Consider the following 20,541-nt stretch of genomic DNA (forward strand, 5'->3'; position numbering starts at 1 on the left):
CATACGATGTGTGCTTGCAAAAGACAGCAAATGTCCCTTAATAGTAATAATTAAGTATAATCTCATATCTGCAATCATAGTAAAATTGCAAGGAGTGCACTAGGACTCTCCTGGGACTCTCTGACCACCGACTCACAAATACCAAGGACTCCAATCCAGAGAAGGGTGAAGAGTCAGGCAGGCTTGTTTCAAGCAGAACCTGAAGCCCACTAGGAGTTCATAGATCTAGACCAGTAGCTGGTTTCAATGAGTAACTTCAACCAGTAAATTCCAACACAGAAAGGCTTCGTAAGCTTTTTTGCCCCTGAGTAGCTCAATAAAATATGGTCTCTGAAACAAGATGTAACTCATATTGCAGGTTTAACAAGGGCTAATTTAAATAGGCCCTTATTTCAGTTTCAGTGTTGAAGAGCAAATGAAATAAATACCTAAATTTAGAGGATGTCTTCCCAAATCCTGCAGCCGAGAATAAATAAACTCCTGTTTTGACAGACGACATCTGGCTTGTAACCAAATGACAAGACTAACAAAAGTGTGGAAAACTGTGATGCATTCATTAGAAAGACCCTCAAGTGGAACCTCGCCAAGCTGTATAATTAACTCCAGCGATTTCCTACAGAAAGGGTAAGAAAAAGACTCAGCTCCTACATCTCTTGTACATGATCAACTTCCTAAAAGTTCTTGTAATAACTTGCTTTTTGTAGAGATACTTGCAGGTACACAAGGTCTGTGCTCCTCCAGCCTTTACGTTAAGGCCATCCAGTAGATGGGGCCACAGAGTTACGCAAAATGCCAAAGCCAGTAAAAAGAGCTTATCCCAGGCAGAACTCTCAATCAGTGCAAACAGAGCTTTGTTAATTCATGAAATTCTAATGTCAGGCAAACAATTTATTTGGTTGTATGATGTTCTGGCTGTATAAGTGATTAAGCTGTACTCAAATGCTAGTTAATATGATTCCATATTTGTTTGATACTGAAATAATTACAACTCTCCTTCAACAAAAATTACAGCTGAGGTTTTAATTTTCATTCATGCCACGTGTTCCCAGGTATTTTATAGGTCTGAGATAGTCAGACTTGTGAAGAAGTGACACAGTGGATGTCATTGATAGTAATTGCAGCAAGTCCCACATGTGGAAACCTGTATGTGGCAAAAGGAACATGTCAGTGGTCCCTACATAATACGAGGGATGACTTGATGAATGTAACTTACATGCACTGTTTTTTCCCCCTGCTTCTTTGAGATCTGTACACGTGCTACTGTTAAATCTGTGAAACAGAAAAGAACATGTGGATTTAAGAAAACATATGCCGGAGCACTGGTCAGCCCTGGTGATTTCATAGCGGTGGACGCTAAAGTTTGAAATGTCTCTGCACATAGTGTGCAGCAGTTGTCACTGTCACTGCATTTGCAGTCTTCCTTTAAAATGAAGTACGTGTAATCAATTTAACCAGCAAATTGCATCAGGTATTGGTTTAATAGTGTACATTCTATTTTGCTGCATTTGAAAAGCTTGATTTCTGGTTTTGTACCTGAAAGGAAGATCTTAAAAAGCTGATCCTTTAAAGTCAGTTCTGCTATAAAAAGTTCCTCAAAATACCTGAAAAGACAAAAAAAACACCAGTCTTCCGTGCCACTGCACAGAACTGTGGGGTGAGCGTTGCCAGGCCGGTATTTTTTCCCCGTTCCACTGAAGTTAACGCAGGTTTCCAGAGTTGAGATGCCAGCGGGCTGGAGCCCCGGTAGCTCCGGCCCAGGCTTTACCTCAAGGAATTCCCAGTTTCTCCTGGTTCCAGCTGTTCAGTCCCATTTAGGAGGTGGCTGAGGGGCCGCAGCCGCCGTGGAGCGGGGCGGTGGAAGGGCCCGGCCGCACGTTAGATGCTGGCCAAGGAGCAGGGAAGGGAGGACGTGGCGACGTGATGCCGGGTGGAAGTCGGTGGGATCCGTGGGTCGGTGGAAGCGCGGTGTCCGCGACTGAGGGGGCGCGGGGCGGGCCCCCCCTGCCGGGGCCGCGCTGCAGGCCCGACCCCGGCCGGCGGCCCGGGGGGTCCCGTCGGTAAGCGCTGCTCACCCGAGCGGAGCGGCCCCGCCGGTGCGGCCCGGGGGGTCCCGTCGGCGCGGCAACGCTTACCCGAGCGGAGCGGCCCCCGGCCCGGCCCGCACGGGGCAGCGGCGCGGAAACGCGAGGGCACCTGGAGGCGGCCCCGCCCCAGTCCCGGGGAGGGAGCGAGCGGCGGGGCGGGAGCGGCCGGATCCGGCGGGACGGGACGGGGCTGCCGCTCCTCAGAGGCTGCGCCACTCCGCCGGCAGCGGCCATGGCTTTCGGGAAGACTCCGAAGGACCCTTTCGGCACGGCCGTGGGCAGCCTGGTCGGTGAGTAACGAGGGGGCGCCGCAGCCCGCCTGAGGGAGCCGGTGCCCGCCTGGCTGCCGGGCCGCGAGGGGCGGGCGGGGCGGCGGCTCCCGGCCCCGGCCCGGCTGTACGGGGGCTCCCCTCTGCCTTTCAGACCGGGCGACGTTCGGAGCGCTGCAGACGGAGGAGTGGGGGCAGTTCATGCACATCTGCGACGTGATCAACGCGACGGAGGACGGGTGAGCGGGGCTGGGGGCGCCCGGGCACCGCCAGTGCCCCCGCGGGCGGGACGGAGGCGCCGCCGCTTGTTCCCGGGCAGCGGCCCCGGCGGTGCTGAGGGCCGGACCGAACCGAGCCGGCAGCTGGGACGCGCAGGGAGGCTACCCAGAGCGAAGGAGCAGCGGGGAGCTGGGCTCTTCAGGTCCCGGGGAAGAGTTTTGCCTGTTTCGGGGCCTTTTGCTCAGTCAGGGCTCTCGGGGATGAGGCTTGCAGGCTTTTCCCAGCAGCCGAGCCGCAGAGGGACGGGGTGACAATTTCTCGCCGGAGCCTGAGGTATTTCAGGTAACCTGTACTGCCCGTCAAGCTGCACGGGTACCCTTGCGCTCTGCAAACCCAGCCTGGAAAAAGATCTCGAGCATTTGGTTGCCTCCAACACTATTTAAAACTCAGCTTTTAACTTCATCGGAGCTCCCCACTGTGCAGTTTCTCAGCCTCGCAGCGGGAGTGAAGCCGTGGCAGGCTGCTGTTCCTGGGATCCATCGGATCCAGGCGTGCACCCAGGGCTCCCAGGACACTGAGCTGCTTTGTGCTTCCTTGTTCCCACCTGTAAAAGGGGGAGAAGGAAATCTGTTCTCCTGTAAGATCTGCTTCAGCATTGCATTGCAAGAACTCACTGCTAGCAGCGGCGTATTTTAACACCGACTGGAGAGCTTTCTCCAGGAGATCGAGGTATGCCTTAGTTTCTGCACAAGTATCTTTCTTGTATCAGCTTTTCCTTCCTTTCATTTTTTTTCGGATCCCACGTTCTCACCCATGGATCTTAGAGCCTGGAAGGTCAGTAATAACTCACGTCTCGCCGTTGCCATAAGAAACAGCATGCTTTGACCCTCAGCGTTAGTTTTTATTTGGAGCTACTATGCAACAGAGCCTTTGTTTAATACACTGTTTCCTCTTGTGCACAGTTGATGTTACAGAGGAACTCCTCCTAACTTCCTCCTGGGCAACTACTACTAGTCGCAGTCTGTAACAGGATACTAGGAACAGCAGAACTGCTGTATCTAATTAGGAAAATTGTTATTTTAATGCAATATCCAGCTCCTGACCAGAGCATTTCCAGATGCCTCAGTGAGAGAAGCAAGAAGCAGGACTGGAATAGTGGTAGTACAGCTTTTTGCAAGGGAAACATTTTCCCATACATCACTTGATGCTCTACTGGTATGACTAGGTATGTTACAGGATTAAGAGAACCAGAGAAATCTCCTCTTTTTTTTCTGATGAACTACAACAACATTTCAAACTGAAAAGTACACTATTGGTAAATACTTATTTAATTTTAATTTGCTTGGATTTTTTTTTCCAAAGATTTCTTTTTTCCTTATTGAAACATAGGTGCCTATTGCTCCGTCTTAGATTCTAGAGAGATCCTAAAGAGACTTTAAGACATCTTGTTTTTGTTGATCGTGAGCATTGAGCTGGCCCTAATAATTGTATACTATAGATAGACCATATTAATAAGGCAATACTGTTTCCCACATGTGATAAGCTTGATACCATCTTCCACCCTTTCCCTCCTACATAGATAGTTAAAAGATAACAGGGTGTATATATAGAAATCAAAACGACTAGGCTAGAAATGCCACTATCTCTGGGGCGGAATCGGTTGTCCATCCGTACATGGTAATTACTCAGATAAGTTAAGAAGCATCCTGCAATTATAAGACTGGAAGTTAGCCAAGACACCCCTACTCCTGACAGCATCCCAGGAGAATATTTTTTAATTGCATCATACATGAAAAATGGGTACCAGTCAACTCTTGATACAGCTGGCAATTGCTACTCCCTTTCATAGCAGTAAAAGCTAGATAAATAAATCTATTGTACAACAGTGAAATAACATAATTTTGGAGGAGACTTTGCAGGGGAGAATAACTTTATTTTTCTGCACAGATCTCTGGAGGAATGCACAGTCTGTAGTGGCAAACATAATCCGCTGCTTTGTTACTCTAGCTCAACGCTGAAATGATTTTGCTAAAATCAATGGGGCAATTGCTCTAATTTTATAGGGGTGTAAATACAGCAGTGAATTTTGTCTTGTATCTCAGGCCAGCATTTTTGGCTCTTGGATGAAGTTAAAAACTAGAAAATTAGTCTGCCTTCACTGGTAAATTTTTCTACTTAATTTCTTGTCACAGGCCTAAAGATGCAGTTAAAGCGCTGAAGAAAAAACTTTCAAAAAACTGTAACCATAAGGAGATCAGGCTTACCTTGTCTGTAAGTACAGCTATATTTATATTAATTAGACACTAAGAAGGCAAACATTTTAAACGATAAGATGGCATGCAAATTATCACTGACACAACTCTCCAGGATGTTTTCAGTCTCTGTTGTTTGTGTGTACAGCACTACCACGGTACAGATCGGATGGTCTACTAGTGTTCCATAGAGTCCTGGATGACACAAATTCTTAAATTTATTGTTGCATTTTTGTTTCTTCAACTTGTACTGCATAAAAGCAATATAGTTCTTATTTACTCCTGTGACTGTTCCTCTGTGAGTGCCCCACCTATTTGTGAAAGATATGGAGGTTGGGATATTACATAAAAGCTACATTTGGCCATTCTATTGCTCACCTTGTGGTACTGATCTCAATTAAAGTAAGCATGGTATGCAGCACAGTGGAATGTGCAGTACCTGTTTTGTAAAGGTAAGTGTTACCACGTTTAAATGAGAAACTTGAACAAAAGGGTAATGATGGTGAGTTAAGCAAGGGAGCAAGACACAGGATAAGCCACATTAGATGTTATGACTAAAGGTTGGGGCAATATCCTCACTTGAGATAACCTGGCCTCCAGAATCTGACAGTGTTTTTGAACTATCCCAGAGTTTGGGGAAGTATTGTGATTTCAGTCAATTTAAGGTTTACTGGAGTATGTTAACTGTTTTCTGTTTCCCACTACAATGATAATGTAGGCAATAGCAGGAAGTTCCTAACACTGTCCAGAGTCCCCAGCTTGAATTCCTCTTGACTAACAGTAGTGCAACTGTGAGAAGAATCATACAATTTGTACTTCATGTTGCTGTGGATTTGTGTCTTTCATTATTTGTCTAGAAGTATTTTCTTCAGCATTTCCTCTTTTGAGGTTGTAGAGGTCTGTCTGCATTGTACCAAGTCCTGTTACTCACGGGTTTGGTATTTGTTGTGCAAAATCATTATATCAATATATGTTGAGATGTGATTAAGGAAAATAGGTGATTGATAGTGTCAAATTGTAGGTCACTTAGCAATTGCCTAAGTGTCTTCTGACAAGTTAAGAGATGTAGATGAATGTGTTAAACATACTGACGTTAACTTCAGCTCATTCCATTTCCTCACTTCTTTCCTGGCTTCCTCCTCCACTGTCTCATGAGTCACCTTTTGGTGTTTTCTATGTGTTTGCATAACAGAAACACTCAGTTTCTGCTGTAATTCCAGGCCCTGTATCAGATCTGGTTTCTTTCTCCTACAGTCTTTGTGCATGTAAATCCTTTTCTGAATATCTGACACAGTCAACTGGAGTCAGGATAGCCCAGCGTTTAGATTTAGGAGCCTTTCTTTGGATATTTACTCTGTAGATATACCCACGGTGAAGTTATAGCTTATCTCTTAAGAACATAAAAGTGGGAGAAGGATCTTGTTTCAGGTGTATCCAAGGAAGGACTTTATCCCATTGACCAGGAAACTCATTGTATTTGCTCACAGGTGGAGTGTGTACCAGGTTTCAGTTGTACTTGTAGTTCAAAACATTCTCACAGTCTCTTTACCATTACAGGCCCCTTTCTCCATGTCAGTTCTCACCCACTCACCTGTATGTAACTGTGCCTGCCAGGCGATGACATCCTTTTGGACCAGCTTCTGTTTTCTGACCACAGGTTTCTTCTCCCTGACTTCCTTTAATCTTTTTTTTTTTTTTTTTTTTTTTTTTTTTTATTAAAATAAGCGCCAGCCTTTCCTCTAACTCTCTCTCTTCCTGTTCTTGTTCTTATGCAAGATCTTCCATACTTTGCCCCTCCCTTTGCTCCTGGCTCCTTCCCTTTTTCTGGTTTTCTACCAGTACTGCCATCAGTTTAGCATGTGTAAAACCTTCCCTTTGATGACATCATTGCTGACCATGGATGACTTCTAACTCCTTTGTTCCCAAATCAGCCTTTCTATGTGCTATATCTTCTGGGTTTATGTTCTTAATTGCCTTAATGAAATTGTTCCTATTTCCTATTTTGAAATGGCTAGATTGGAACAGCAAGTAATTGCAAATGGAAAAACAAATAATTTTCAGTTCCTAAAACACAAGCCCCCGACCCCCTGTGCAACTCTTTTAAAAACTGCTTTTCTCCCCAATTTCTACAAAAATAAGGGCTCTTCTTGGGTGAACTGTAAGTTATTGCCTGTATTTCCTACAGTAAATGTGATCCTCCAGCTTTTGAGACTCTACATCAAATTGTCTCTCCTACCTAGTTACCTCTAGAGAACATAACTAAGGCGGCACCAAATTTACAAATCACTTCTCTTTTGAAATGTACTTTGATCCAGTTTTATTTACTCAACCTTGAAATTCTGGAACTTAATCTTTCTAGTGAAACTGCTTAAGGAGCTTGTTTCCAGAGGATACACAGAATGAAATGTGAAAGTCTTCATCTGAAGTAGTGTGACTGCACGTGTTAGCCCTGATTCTGTCATTGAGGCATGTTAAATCTCAACAGTGTCTTTCTCCTTCTGGCTCATAGATGCTTATTTATTTACTTGGAGGAAGAAGGGCAAGTGCCAGCTGTATAATGTGTTGGCAGCGGCTTGACTTCATGTGCTGTGATTGACTGAAGTTACCTGGTGTTTATGAAGTCACGCGGATCGAGGTGTATGTGTGTCAGGCCATAAAGTTGCTTCATGCACGATCTTTGATAAAGCCAAGAGATCGGGCTTGGCAGTGGTGATTTTGCAATCGGAGCGAAGAGGGTTAGAACTTTTAGGCAGGAATCCAACAAAGTGTGTATGCTGTTTGACTCCTTATTACTAATAGACCTTGGATATGTAAACTCTGTGAGTGCTGAGACACGTGTTCAGTTGTCTCCATGGATCTCCCTTGGTTTTGTAAAGCATTTACTGCAATGCCCCAGTTCTGATGCCTGTAAGGCCTTAGGAACTTTGCATGGGGAAGCAGTTTATTGAGTGTGCGTCCCTCTGTATCTGCATCCACACACGCACTTACATATAAAGCAGTGAGGATAAATTTAAGATGAAATCATTGTTTCATTTCTGCATTACGTTGTTGGGAAATACTTTAAAGTCATTGGTTAGATTTATATTTTGGAGTTTGTTTTTTTGTCTTATGATTTTTTTTTGGTTTTAGTATTTTGTAAGTTTTCAGATGTAAAAAAAAATAATTCAGATTTTCCTTCATTAAATTAACATTTCACAAAGCAGGGGATCTAAAAAACTAGAACATGAGAGAACCCTCCAGTTCCTCAATCTAAAAAGTCCTAGTCAATTTTATGGCATTTTCTGGTATATATGGGCAAAGAGGAAAGGAAAAGGACATTGAGTGGCAGCAAAAGAAATCCATATTTCAATGTTATATGTGTGATTTGAAAAATTCGAAAACTTCAAAAAAAATATTTTTGAAATGCAGAATCTTGGTAAAGTCTGCATAGCCATTACACTGTAATTGATGAATAGCAGCTGAAAAAGCTACTCATACAGGTTTCTTTTAAATGCTGGCACTTGGAAATAGTGTCTCGCTGTTCAAACACTCCACAGGGTAGACATCAGTATATATTCAGTAGAGTGTAATCCTGGGTATGGATTAATGACTTGTTCCCTCTGAGTCAGAAATACGAAGCAGCAAATTGTTCATCTGTGTTTTCTTGCATTCACCTTGGGTCCAACAAGTGTCCATCACAAACTATATCCGTTCCATACAGTTTTGTGGGCCATACCTGGCTGCTTCAGATGCGCATATAGTCCTACTGAATTCTGAGTGAGGCCTCTGTTGATAAGGAATGCAGCTGACTTTCTGTAATACCCACCAACTTCTCCCTTTTTTGTTTCTGCCTTACAATTTGGCTTCACCTCTGTTCAGATGCCCTTTATAATTTTAGGTTTGTGTTGCTGTCATGTGAACCAGAGGGCTTTGATAGTGGAATTCGTGCCCCTTCTCGGTGCAGATGTCTTCTCAGCTGGATGTCTGGTGTCAGCTAGTTTGGAACATAGCAGCTCTGTCAATTTCAGCAGTTCTCAGGTCCTGCCTGTCATTTAGAGGAAATGTAATGCTTTGGTTGAAGTTAATTTGCCAGTTCTGTTATTAAAACATGTTTCTATTGAGATTCTATTGTGCTATGTGGAGCAGTGGTTGATTTGGCCACCTTGGATCTCTTCATTCCAATGGAACTGCTTGGGAAGGTGAAGTCCTATTTGCAATGGTAACTAACCATATTGAAATTCTAATGAAAGGTGTTATTAGCATGGAAGTGACTTGTTCATGGATGGTCCAGTTAAAAATAATTGAGTCAAATTCTTCTTTCTTACGCCAGCTTAGTTTCACCCTGAGTGGGCTGGACTGGCATAATTGAGTGGAGGATCTAGCCCATTCGTTCAGTACTTCCATTCAGAGGGTAAATACTCAGTCCCTTAAGTAGGGAATTAATAATAGAGAGTAGCATACCAAATTTCCCATGCACTGGGTTGAAAATGTTTTAACACAGACCATCTTTGAAGTACTGCACAGGCAAATGACTTGGCTTATTAGCATATGTTTCATGTACTCATTCAAATGAAAAATAATTATTTGAGCCAAGATTTTTTTGTAATTATCTCTCAGTTTTTTTGCACAGCAGTCTGCTAGCGTCTCTTTGTTCTACCCTGTTTTCATTTTGGCAATGTGTTTTCTTCTGGTCTTAAACCTGTTCTCCCATAAGTTCCTGATCACACTGGGAGAAAAATCCCCAAGTCATGAAGCTAGAAAATGAGTTACTAAAATGATTTCAACTTAGTCGAATATAGTCTGCTCTAAATAGGAAAGTATATTGAATCTACATTTATCAAGATTACAATAGTCTTAAAATCTGTGCATCCTTTTGAGGATATATCCTGACTGTTGCATGATTCAGGGAAAGTTTTGTATCAACCCATGAAACATTGTAAACTTCTGTAATTTCTACCCTTTGCTTTCACCTTTCCATCTTCCCTTTTCAATTGGGAGGGAAAGTTGAGTTATGGGTGAAGAGTAAAAAGCAAAGAGTGACAGTGTTTCTGTACATGGGGCATCGTAGTCCTGTGGCTGATTTCCAGATTTGAGCCAGGCAAGATGAGTGCCTTTCCTGATTCTGCACCTGATCAGACTGACCCCAGTCTCCTATCAAGACTGGTATTGGCCTGATTTCGGGTGACTGGGACATAGTGACAGCTTTTGATATGTCTGCTGTAAAACGGGAATTGTGATCGACCACCTCCAAGTGTACAAGGGAGAAGTATTATGTCATCCCATACTGCTGTATTTCGTAAGGCAGACATGTTGCTTGCAGGGATCCTACTCTTGAGCATTCCAAGCTGAGTTTTGGAAGTAGACTTCTTTCATGAAGATGAATCTGACAGTTTGAACAATTTGGCTATTCTGTTTCAAACCAACGTGACCTTTAAAACGTGGGGAGAAATCATACTCGGAGTTTTTGACTTTGCTCTTTTCTGGTTTTTCATTAGTCTCTCACTTTCAGGGCAGATTAGAAGAGAGGCATTTAGTAATCTTATTTTCTCCTCTTGTAGAGCTCTTCAGAATCTGTCAGATCAGGGTACCTATGTGCTAGGCAGTGGATTAATTCTATTACAGAATCTGTACAATTCATTTTTTAAGCTCTGGACAGATTTCATGCTGTTAAGGTAGTGTATGTTCAGTAATTGCTATGACATGGAAACAAACGTGACCATATTTCTCTATTAAAAGTAGTATACTCTGGCTAACACATCTCATTTGTATTGCATAGCTATAAAAGTGCATACAATGAGCCACTGTTTCCCTGTAGTAACCTCATCAGACATTCTAGTGAGATAGCTGGCAATAATCTGCTCATATCCATTTATACTGTTCCCTCGTAACACCTTGGGAGAAATTAAACAAAAGGAAACAAAAGCAGTCAAATTGGGTTTGGTTCCCCACCCCCCCCCAGTATCTGTGTAACAAGCTTTTTGTGTGTGCAGCTGCTTGATATGTGTATAGAGAACTGTGGCCCAAGATTCCAGTCTTTAGTTGTGAAGAAAGATTTCTGTAAAGACAAGCTGGTGAAACTACTGAATCCAAGATACAATCTGCCAATTGACATGCAGGAGAAAATCTTGACCTTTGTCATGGTAAGTCTAAAGTAAACAGTTAAGTGTTTGTGTCTCTGCTACGCGGGAAACATTTAACAATGCAGCCCATTTCTGTGCTGTAACATACTCATGGGAGCCTCTTCCTAAAGCAGACTTGAGTCTTGCTGCTCCTGCTTGGTGCAGGAGTACCACAGGCTGGGAGACAAAGAGGAAAAACTGAAAAACTGTCAACCTCCACCTTTTATACTCCCTTCTCAGTTTGTGTATGTGCTCCTTCCGTGGCTGCACTTAGCAAGCAGGATGAGAAGTAACTTTGGAGCATTCGTGGTTGCCACTGCTTTGAATGGAGTTAGCTGGAGTGTATGGAGGGAATGACCTGCATTTAGGACCACTTCTGTTAGAAGCACTTCTCTAACCCACTGACTGTCCATTTCTGTGACTGTTCCCGCTCCTGTTATTTCAAAACTAGACGTGGGCTCGAGGTTTCCAAGGAATGGTGGATGTGAGCGAAGTAAAAGAAGTTTATCTGGAATTGCTGAAGAAAGGAGTGGAGTTTCCGTCTTCTGACAGCAGCAGAGGGGGACCTAAGGTGGGGATACACAAGGATACTTCATTAACCATTGTAAATTAGAAAGAGGTTGTGTTAATTGCATGAACCCTGTAGATGAAGAAGGTGTGTTTGTTTGATTGTTTTGGGTTTTTTTTATTTAAATGCTTCAGGGCAGAATATGACCAACCTGTTTAAGCACGTGAATCAGTTTCAATTATAACAGCTAAGATAACGACAAAGAACCCTGGCCTGTATAATAGTTCATTTTATTTCAAACCACAGATTAGCAGATACATTCTCAAAAAGAAAGCATCTCTCTCTTGAGACTTTCACAGTGTGCAAAGCGTTTGGGCATGCTGTTTGCCTCAAAATTAATGAGAGCTGAGTGCTCCACACTTGCCATCTTCTGAAAGCCTCAACTAATATGAGTAAGATGTTCATGAAAATGCATACTGTTCAGAATATGAGCATTGTTTATCTTGAAAATTAAACCAAGAGATACAGAAATCTGTAAGAAAATACTATTGTCTATATATATATCTCCAACTGTTTGCAAAGCCTGTACACACTAAATGTTTTTTAGGCATATGTCATTGTGGAGCATCTAGGATATTGAGTATAAGTGTGGCTTGAGCACTGGATATTAGCTGAAAATACAATATGTGTTTTAAAGACATTCTTTCCAGATTATTTTTTTTTCTATTAGAGGAGTTTTGGAGAATGTGAAAGCCATCCACCACTGGGTAAAACCTTGCAATTACAGAATTAAATGTCTGTAATCAGTGCAGACAGGAGCAACTGAGATTTATCCTGAGTTTGAGTCAGTGATTAAATAGTGAAGTACAGAAAAGCTTATGTATTTAAAGGTGGTTTGAACAAGCTGTGTGGAGAATGCTCTCAATACTTTTTATTTCCTCGCCAAGTACAGTAGCGACAATTCTGTCTACTAACATGTGCCTGCTAATTAAAATCAGTGGCAAATGTTCTGTTGATCTCAGTAACAGCAGACCTGAACACAGTTTTTACCTTAGTTTCTAGGAAGTGAAGGTCTTGAAGTGTGTAGTCTTGTGCAGGCTGAGTTTTGCATTTGGATTTTTTTTGACAGCAGTCAGTTCAAATGCAATGCAAGCAAAGATTTCTGCAGACTAAGTGTTCCAGCTTTTTGATCCAGAAGGCCTTTGTAGTTCATCTTCTGCAGAGACCCAGACTTAACCCCCCAACCTTTCCACTGCTTCCAGGTGCGATCACATTCTCAACTGTCCTTCATTGTAAAATTGCAACGGCACTTTGGGAAGGACTTGTGGCTGTTAGATGGCTTAAGAGCTCAAGGAGCTACCCTGTTCTTAGCCATTCCCGCTTTGTCCTGTGATGGAATTTACTTGCAAGCCTGTTTAAAAGACATCTGGATTCCAAGCCTCATTTCATTACAAAATAGCCATTACATTTATTATTGTAAATAGACCTTGCTCAATAAATTCCCTGGAAGCATTGATTATGAGAAAGCTAATGCCCGGTTGTCTAGTCTCACAAAGATGTTTTGTAGCTTGCTCATCTGGATGTCTGCTTCAATTCTTTTGTTAAACCCAAGCTCTCTCTTTTATCTTTCCGCAGACTTCATCTCAGCCTTCTACAAAGTCATCACCATCTTCTGCCAATCCTGCAAAACATTCTTTACTGCCTCTTCCCACGGGCCCAACATTATTGTTGACTTCGGAGCAGGTGCAGTACTACAGGTTTAAGGAGTGCGAGTCTGCTGGAAAAATACTGTTAATGTGTGATTTCAACAACGTGGGTGCATAGACCACTGGAAGGGACTGTCAGTTCAAGTGGCACCTATATTAATGGGTTTAGGTTTGTTCTCCTGAAGGTGTTTTATGTAGTAGCGTGCCAAAACAAAGTAAGCAGAAGTGAATTCAATAAATGCTAAGCTGTACATGAACCAGAAAGTGGAATCATTTACTCAAGTATGAGAAGATCTAGTGATGTCATATGATGTTGTTATGCAAATTGATTAAAGTTACTTCAAAGACAAGCGAGAAAGCCAAACTTACTTTTGCATAAGGCTTGTGTGAAGAGATTATTCTAAAAAGCAGGAAGGAAAGGACAGTTCACTTACCTACAGGCTAAGCAGGAACATAACTAAAAAGAGTAACTGTAACACAGTGAGAAGGATTAACTGTAAGGAAAACCATCGTACTATCAGACTTGGATCTTAGTTAGATTGCACATATAAAAGCTGAGCTAATTCCATTCATTTTCATGGCATGTCATTGGAGTAAAATAATGCTAATTAGACCTATCATTATACCTAATGGGGAAGAAAGTGCATATTACAGGGGTAAGAATTATTCTGCTCACTCTGTTCACCTGCACAATGTTCTGTCCTGTTGAACTCAACAGATTGGGAAACTATACAGTGAACTGGACATGGCAAAAATGAATGTGAGAGTCATGTCAACAATATTAAAGGAAAATGTTCCTGGCTCTGAAAATCCAGATGATATGAATCTTTTACAGGTATGTAGTAATTCATTAGTAGGGCATATTGGTTTGGTTTGGTCAAAGTTGATTTTAAAATATGTTGTATCCTTTCTTTTAACATCTGGATTCAGATTGCCAGATGGAATCCAACAATAGGTTTCTGTCTCTGGTTTTGCTTGGCTTTCTTTTGTCTTTTTCACCTTCCCCTGACATCTAGACAGTCAGGAAAGGACAATACAGCTTGCAATGCAGATTTAAGCTCTAGGGAATTCCAAGGGCAAAGGAATTTCATAATGGAGCGTTCTCTGTTAAGCATGTTCTGTCAAACAGCCCGGAGAACATTCCAGTTGAACGCAGTTGCCTTGTGGGAAAACGCATGATGACACAGTCTCTCATATCCGTCCTGGAGTTTTCAGTGCTCACTTTATTATTACCAGTACCTTAAAGGCAGACTGAAGGCCAGTGTGGAATATAAAGCATTGGTTTTATGTGCGTGACCTCAAAGACTGGGAGCTTGCTGTGCTATAGATGAATCCATGTGCTCTTAAAGCGTAGCCTGAAGGAGATGTATTGCAATAGTCCAGTTTAGATTTGACAGTGAATGTACAGGTGTTCTTCCTATGATGTTGTTTCTTCATCTTGCTTGTGCTGCATTTTCTTTTTTAGAAATTAAAAATGCAGAATTACTTTAGTATTTCAACAGTGACCTATATCAATGGACATTTTTCTGTTTCTTATTGTCTGCAAGAATTTAAAAGGCTTTTATCACATCCTTCTCTTTCTAAATTTACCTCTGAACTTCTGTGATGAGGAAGCATTTTGGTAATTTGTCAGCATTAAATGTGTTGGAGATCTGATCTAATATTTACAACCCTTTGGTATGCTTCTCTTGCCCAGCTGAGTATTTCTCCTTTGCAAGGAACCCGTACCGGGTGCTGTTGGTTTGCCTTCAAGGTCATGGTGTTCAGCTGTGTCCATTCATGGATTGGTTTACCGCTGGAGCTGAGATATGGAGACAGAGCACCAGTTTGCCACTGTCTCTCATCTTTAATGACAGGCAGCGCTGCTGGTCTGGGGGAGCCAGATAGGAACGAGATGCAATCCGGTTTTGCTCCCCTGGAAGTGCCTCGCATCTCCAACACTTTTTTTGCAGAGGTTTGTGGAGCTACAAATCCAAGGAGGGAAGGGCCTAAGAAGCAAAGGTCTGAGCAGAGTAGGCTTTAAACACAAGCAAATAGCTGTTGCAATAGATTGCAGAGGGCTGGCTTTGCCTGCAGTAAAAGATTGAGTATAGGTTGTTCCAGCAAAGGACACCACCTAAGCAGCTAATCTATGGCGGTTCTATGCACAGTAGTGCTACTGCCACCAGGGAGGCTGCCAAGGTGCAAACTGGCCTTGATGACTTAAGCAGCCAGTGAAAGATACACCAGGTAGGAGAATACACTGGTTTAATATATACGGCCACCTCTGTCCAGTCCATGACAAGGTAAGTGTTTCTGGCTGCGGAACAGGAGCGGTATGTCTGTATGTCTTTCCTTTCCTGTCTCCCGCTGTAGCCCCTTCTGCATGTGGGTGCACAGATTAGGTTGCCCACAGTAAACCAGTGGATTCTTAATTGACACTCCCAGTAATAAAATTTTTGGCAAAAGTCTGAGGACAGGGCGTGGAGTTCCCATTTGTGGGAGAGTGACTGAAAACTCATTCCTTCTATGCTAATTTCACTGTTGTTCTTTCTGTTGTTTTCGAGCATGGCTGGCCTGTTCCTTTAACAATGTTTAGTGTTTCTTTTTGGTTTTGGTTCTACCTGGATTGCTTGGATTAGGCTTTTGTTGTCGGAGAACAAAGTCCTTCATTAAAAGCTGCTTGTTTAGGCTTTGAGTGAGTTGGAGACATTAATTTCAGTCTTTCTGATTATCTGGAGTCTTTCAATAAAAACTGCAACAGGGTAAACGTGATCAGTGCAACATATTTTCAGTCCTGTAGCTTCATTAGTGGCTAGGCACCTCCCTTTCTCCACCCTGTTTTGGACAAGGCTTAAGATAGGAGACCTCACTTGAAAGGCTGGGCTGGCTAGGAACAGTAGTTAAAGGGTAGCTAAAGCTCCGGATCAGCCAAGAAGATAACAAACTTTTGTACTGGGCAGTGAGTAGCCATACTTGAGGGACGTGCAGGAATCTGAGTCCGGATCATCAGCTGGTAAGAGTTAGCACAAATTCCGTGGAATTGCTGATGATTGTTATACCAGCTGGTAGTCCATCATTCTAAAACTCCCATTTTTTCAAAACATGAGTGCATGCATCGTCATGGGTCAGAGCAAAGCCTAGCAAATTTGTGCTTGGAATGAGTGTCTCAATTTTCTTTTCTATTGAATATTAACATCTACAAAACTAGGCTGCCTGTACAATGGAATCATAAGAAATACACGCCTTTTTTTAAAATGCAGATCAGGTAGTAAAGTGTGGAGTTGGAGAGGTTTTATATTTAATTACTTACATTACGCTGAATAATTTTTTGTGTGTTTTATCCTTGGCTATAAAGATACAGTACTGAAAGGTACAGTACTCTGTAATCCTTATGCAGATTTGGCAAAAGGGTGCAAAATTTCTTTTTACAAAAATAAAATATTTACCTGAAGAGTATGGTTTCTGAGGAAAAATCATATCACTTTGAAAATACTACCCGGAGCAATTTTTTAATAGCAGCGTGCAAATAGAGTAATTTTTCCCCTTAAGCGGAGCCAGCCAGCATTTGCACATGCACTGCAGGGGGGGAAAGTGTTGGCTGAGTTGAAGTTCCTGTTGCTAAAGAATTTGGTTCTTTGAACATGCAAAAGCTGTAATGGAGAGGAATATAAATAAGCTATCTTCCATTTCAACTGGCAATAATGCATAATTCTGCTCAGTAAACCCTCGTAATTCTTGTATCAGCTGATTCTGCTAGGTTCGTGTTACTTTCTCAAAAAATGCAAAGATTAAGTGCATGCAAACCTCCCCTCTTAGAGGAGCAGTTAGAGGTAGAGACTTGTGTCACCGAGCACTTCTGTCCTTTAGTCTGCTATTGTCCTTTCGTCAAGCAGACATTGAACAGGATCGCAGCCATTACATCCATGTGAAGTATCCTGCTGACTTTAATCAGCTTCAAACAGGATCAAATTAAATTCGCTCTGCATCACCCAGAGGGGTCTCCGTTGTTTTGTAATTTGTAATTTAGACTTTAGAGACAGATATATCCTTAGAAATAAGGTGGGTCAAGAGGTAGGGATTGGGTAGGAGTGCTGGCTGTGATGATAGGAGTTGTCAACCTGCCTTGCAGAGATCAAAGACATGAAAATTACGCTATTTGCAATGTTTGGTATGCATGCGGTTTGTAATATAAGGAATGTTACCCGTGAGTCTGCAGTGCTCAAGTGTCTTATCATTCTTCTCCAGAACTGACAAACTGGGAGACCACAGTTAAGATTTTTTTTTTTCTTCCCTTGCCTTGGGCAGAAACTGTATAAGACCTGTCGGATGATGCAGGAGAGGATCATGGAATTGTTGGTGACAGTGGAGAATGAAGATGTGGTAGTTGAGTTAATACAAGTAAATGAAGATCTGAATAATGTCCTCCTGGGACATGAAAGGTAAGTAGTTGGATACATTTGGTGTCCTAACTAAATAAGCACACTTAATGGACACGGTGATCCATACATCTAATGTTGATCCTCCACAAAGAAACAGATTTTATCCTTAAATCCAGAAAAGAAACATGATTGCGAAAAGACAAAATCATCTATTTGTCTTCTCCTAAACACTTCAGAAATGGTTCATAAAGGTAGTTAGAAAACCATTAGAATGGGGTAAAACAAGTTAACAGCATAGACAGGAGATCAGATGGAAGCCCACAAACAAAAATCGTTTTGGAATTTGACGCTCCTCTTTGGTAGTGCACAGTGAATTTGTAATTAGTCTGCTACAAACCCTTTGGTACTGGTGATGGCCCTTATCTCTGTTGAGTGTATATGCTTCCAGGAAAGAATACTTGTTCTCCTTTCTAAACAAGTTTGACAGCTTTACTGCAGAAATCTGCCACAGAACAGCATTCTGCCTCATTGCGTGCCTGAGAGAGTCACTTGCTTTTCTCAACCGGATTGAAACACACTGTTCTACTTGTACAGGAGAAAATGTTTGTTTCTTTCACACGTGGAAGCACCGCAGTGCTTGTGTTAACATCCGCTGTGTTTGCGTATTATGTCACTGGTAGCATGACTAGATGCTAGCAAACCTGAAATTAATTTTAAACTCAAAATTCCAGTTAGCCCTCAAAATATCACATGTGTACTCACAGAGAGCATTTTGGTTTAATAGGAACTAGCCTTCCATGTGAAGCAGTTCATCTCTTCCATGGCTAAGAAATGTTCTAGAAATCATTATGCATCGAGTGTAATGGTTCATGATGAAATGTAGCAGATTTAAAGAATTTAGTCATCTTTTCTTTACAATCCTTTTCTGAATGCTGCACGAAAAATACCACTAGTTCTAACTATCGTGGCACAAACTTTGGGCCTAATCTTGACAACATTTAGTTTTAATATTTTGTCTACAGCAGTGTTGGCCTATTTTACAGTATTGCCTTGAAAAAATTGTGTGCTCACTTCTTCCTTTAGGAAGCTTTTCATTTTAGTAAAGCAAAAACGGAATTCTGTTCAGCTTCTGTAAATCCACTGAAGTCAGATGTGGGCTTACGTTTTTGTTACGACTGACAGATACTGGCAAGGCCAAGAACCTGTTGAATAGTAGCTTGTGGGTATAATTCAACAAATTCCTTATGAAGGACTCACCTGGTGATTGAAGGAGCAGTTAATTTGCCATTGTGAAACTGGACAGAAAACTACTGCATTTTAGGACTGTAATATTATGGTTTATATGTAATGAGTCTTCCTGGGTACAGATGCGTTGCACTTAAGTTGGTATGTATTGCAATGGATTTGGTTAGTTTGTTGCAGAGGGTTTGTTCTTTGAAACTCCCTCTGTACAGTGAGATGTGTAAAGGACAAACTGATATTAACTAGTTGCATCTGTTTCATACTGTGTGTATTGTTCGAAGAGAAATCACGCTGCATTCTCTGTTTCTGATTATTCGCGTAGAGTCCAAATTAAATCAGGTATCAATCACCACTGTGGGAGAAACTGGCCTCATGTATGTAACGATGACACCCTCTAGTGGCTTTAGCAACTCTTCAGGTCTTTCTGCATTTCAGATAAATGTCAGATAAATGGTTTATGTTTTGCAGTTGTAAAGGGTTGGGTTTTTTTTTCCTTTTGTTCCTCCCTGCATATATATTATGGTTGTGGGCCCCACCAGCATGGTAACCCTGAGAAGCAAATGGAGTTGTACAGACAGCTTCATGTCCATACCACCAGGGGCTCTTACTCCTGAAACACATTGGCCTTATGGATGTCGAGTATCACTTGACTGGGTCTCCTCTGGACCCACTGTAGCACTGTTACAGCTTCTAACACATACTTACATAGGTGGATTTTTTGGTTTCCATATTTTTTAAAAAAAAAAAGTATTCCAAATGGCTGAACTACTGAGAGGGCTGTATACCAGGATAGGTGTGTGGTTTGTCCTGAGGTGGTAGGAGGGAATGTGGGGACCTCTGAGGACAGAAACTTCCTGGGATTTGGTTATAGGTGTTCTGGTCAGAAGGGGTCAGATTTGGCACAGTGCGTGTTCATAGTTACCCATCTGGCGTGAACAGAGGCAGACTTTATTGTCAGCTGTGCCTCGGTTTTGTTTTGGAAGGAACAGATGGCTGTCTCCAAGATCAAACTTTTCTGTTAGTGTAGGTCATCAGAGGACCACAGTCCTGGAGAAGAGAGGGTCAAATTGCTAGTGCAGAGACAAGTGCCCCAGAGAAAAGCATCTGTAGTGCTTGTTTGGTGCCTCTGGAGTCTTCTGATAATCAAGCTTTGATCACAACTGGTTTCATATTCTTAGGAGTGACATCACAGGTATATGAGTGAACATTTAACTCTGCAACTTCAACAGGTTCTCTCGAAACAGAGTCCGGTTTTTGGAGAATCAGAGAATACAACGTGAACGCACAGAGGTAAGTCATTATAGATGAACTCGTGAGCTGCAGGACTGTAAACATTCCATTTTCTGTTCATGATGAAAAATGCAGTTTTGGTATGTGCAGAATTTTATTCTCTAGTTGAGAGGTACAGGAGACAACAGGCTGATACTAGTAATCAATTATTTTCTAAAGTCTCATTTGCAGAATTTCATGCAAATTCATCTAACTAAAGTAGCAAATAATGTCAAGTCTAAGGTGGAAGCTTGGTCAGGAAAAATGAGAGACAGACACCTATGCAGATACTGGTTTATGACCTCTGCAGCTAAGCACCATTATCTGCCATATACAAAATGAGGAGGCATAACATTTCTTTTAATTTATTCCCTGTTAAGCATATATAGGCTGAAATATTATTACACTATCAGAATTCACTATTACTGATGTTTTTTCTGAGTCAGAGCTTTTTCTGAATTGTGACTATTGGCTTGTAGCAATTCTTTAATGATTATCCTTTATTGATTGATAATTATGGTTGTTAATTATAT

The 20,541-nt window shown here is 41.9% G+C and overlaps 1 protein-coding gene across 3 annotated transcripts in view; it reads left to right on the plus strand.

The window, feature by feature from the left end:
- Window positions 1-20,541, plus strand: part of TOM1L1 (target of myb1 like 1 membrane trafficking protein) — a 38,480-nt gene that overhangs the window by 10,758 nt on the left and 7,181 nt on the right. For 2 of the 3 annotated variants that reach the window (XR_005826031.1, XM_040581860.1), the window contains 9 exons: window positions 493-2,374; window positions 2,508-2,592; window positions 4,765-4,843; window positions 10,794-10,943; window positions 11,374-11,493; window positions 13,066-13,173; window positions 13,855-13,971; window positions 17,424-17,557; window positions 19,969-20,029. Coding sequence is in view for 2 of the 3 variants with exons in the window: in XM_040581860.1 (XP_040437794.1) it covers window positions 2,317-2,374; window positions 2,508-2,592; window positions 4,765-4,843; window positions 10,794-10,943; window positions 11,374-11,493; window positions 13,066-13,173; window positions 13,855-13,971; window positions 17,424-17,557; window positions 19,969-20,029 (912 nt within the window). In the remaining variant the exon portion in view is untranslated. The remainder of the gene's footprint in view (window positions 1-492; window positions 2,375-2,507; window positions 2,593-4,764; window positions 4,844-10,793; window positions 10,944-11,373; window positions 11,494-13,065; window positions 13,174-13,854; window positions 13,972-17,423; window positions 17,558-19,968; window positions 20,030-20,541) is intronic. The other variant, XM_040581861.1, reaches the window with a different exon arrangement.

This window comes from Falco naumanni, chromosome 1, assembly GCF_017639655.2.
Source record: "Falco naumanni isolate bFalNau1 chromosome 1, bFalNau1.pat, whole genome shotgun sequence".
Classification (NCBI taxonomy): Eukaryota; Metazoa; Chordata; class Aves; order Falconiformes; family Falconidae; genus Falco; species Falco naumanni.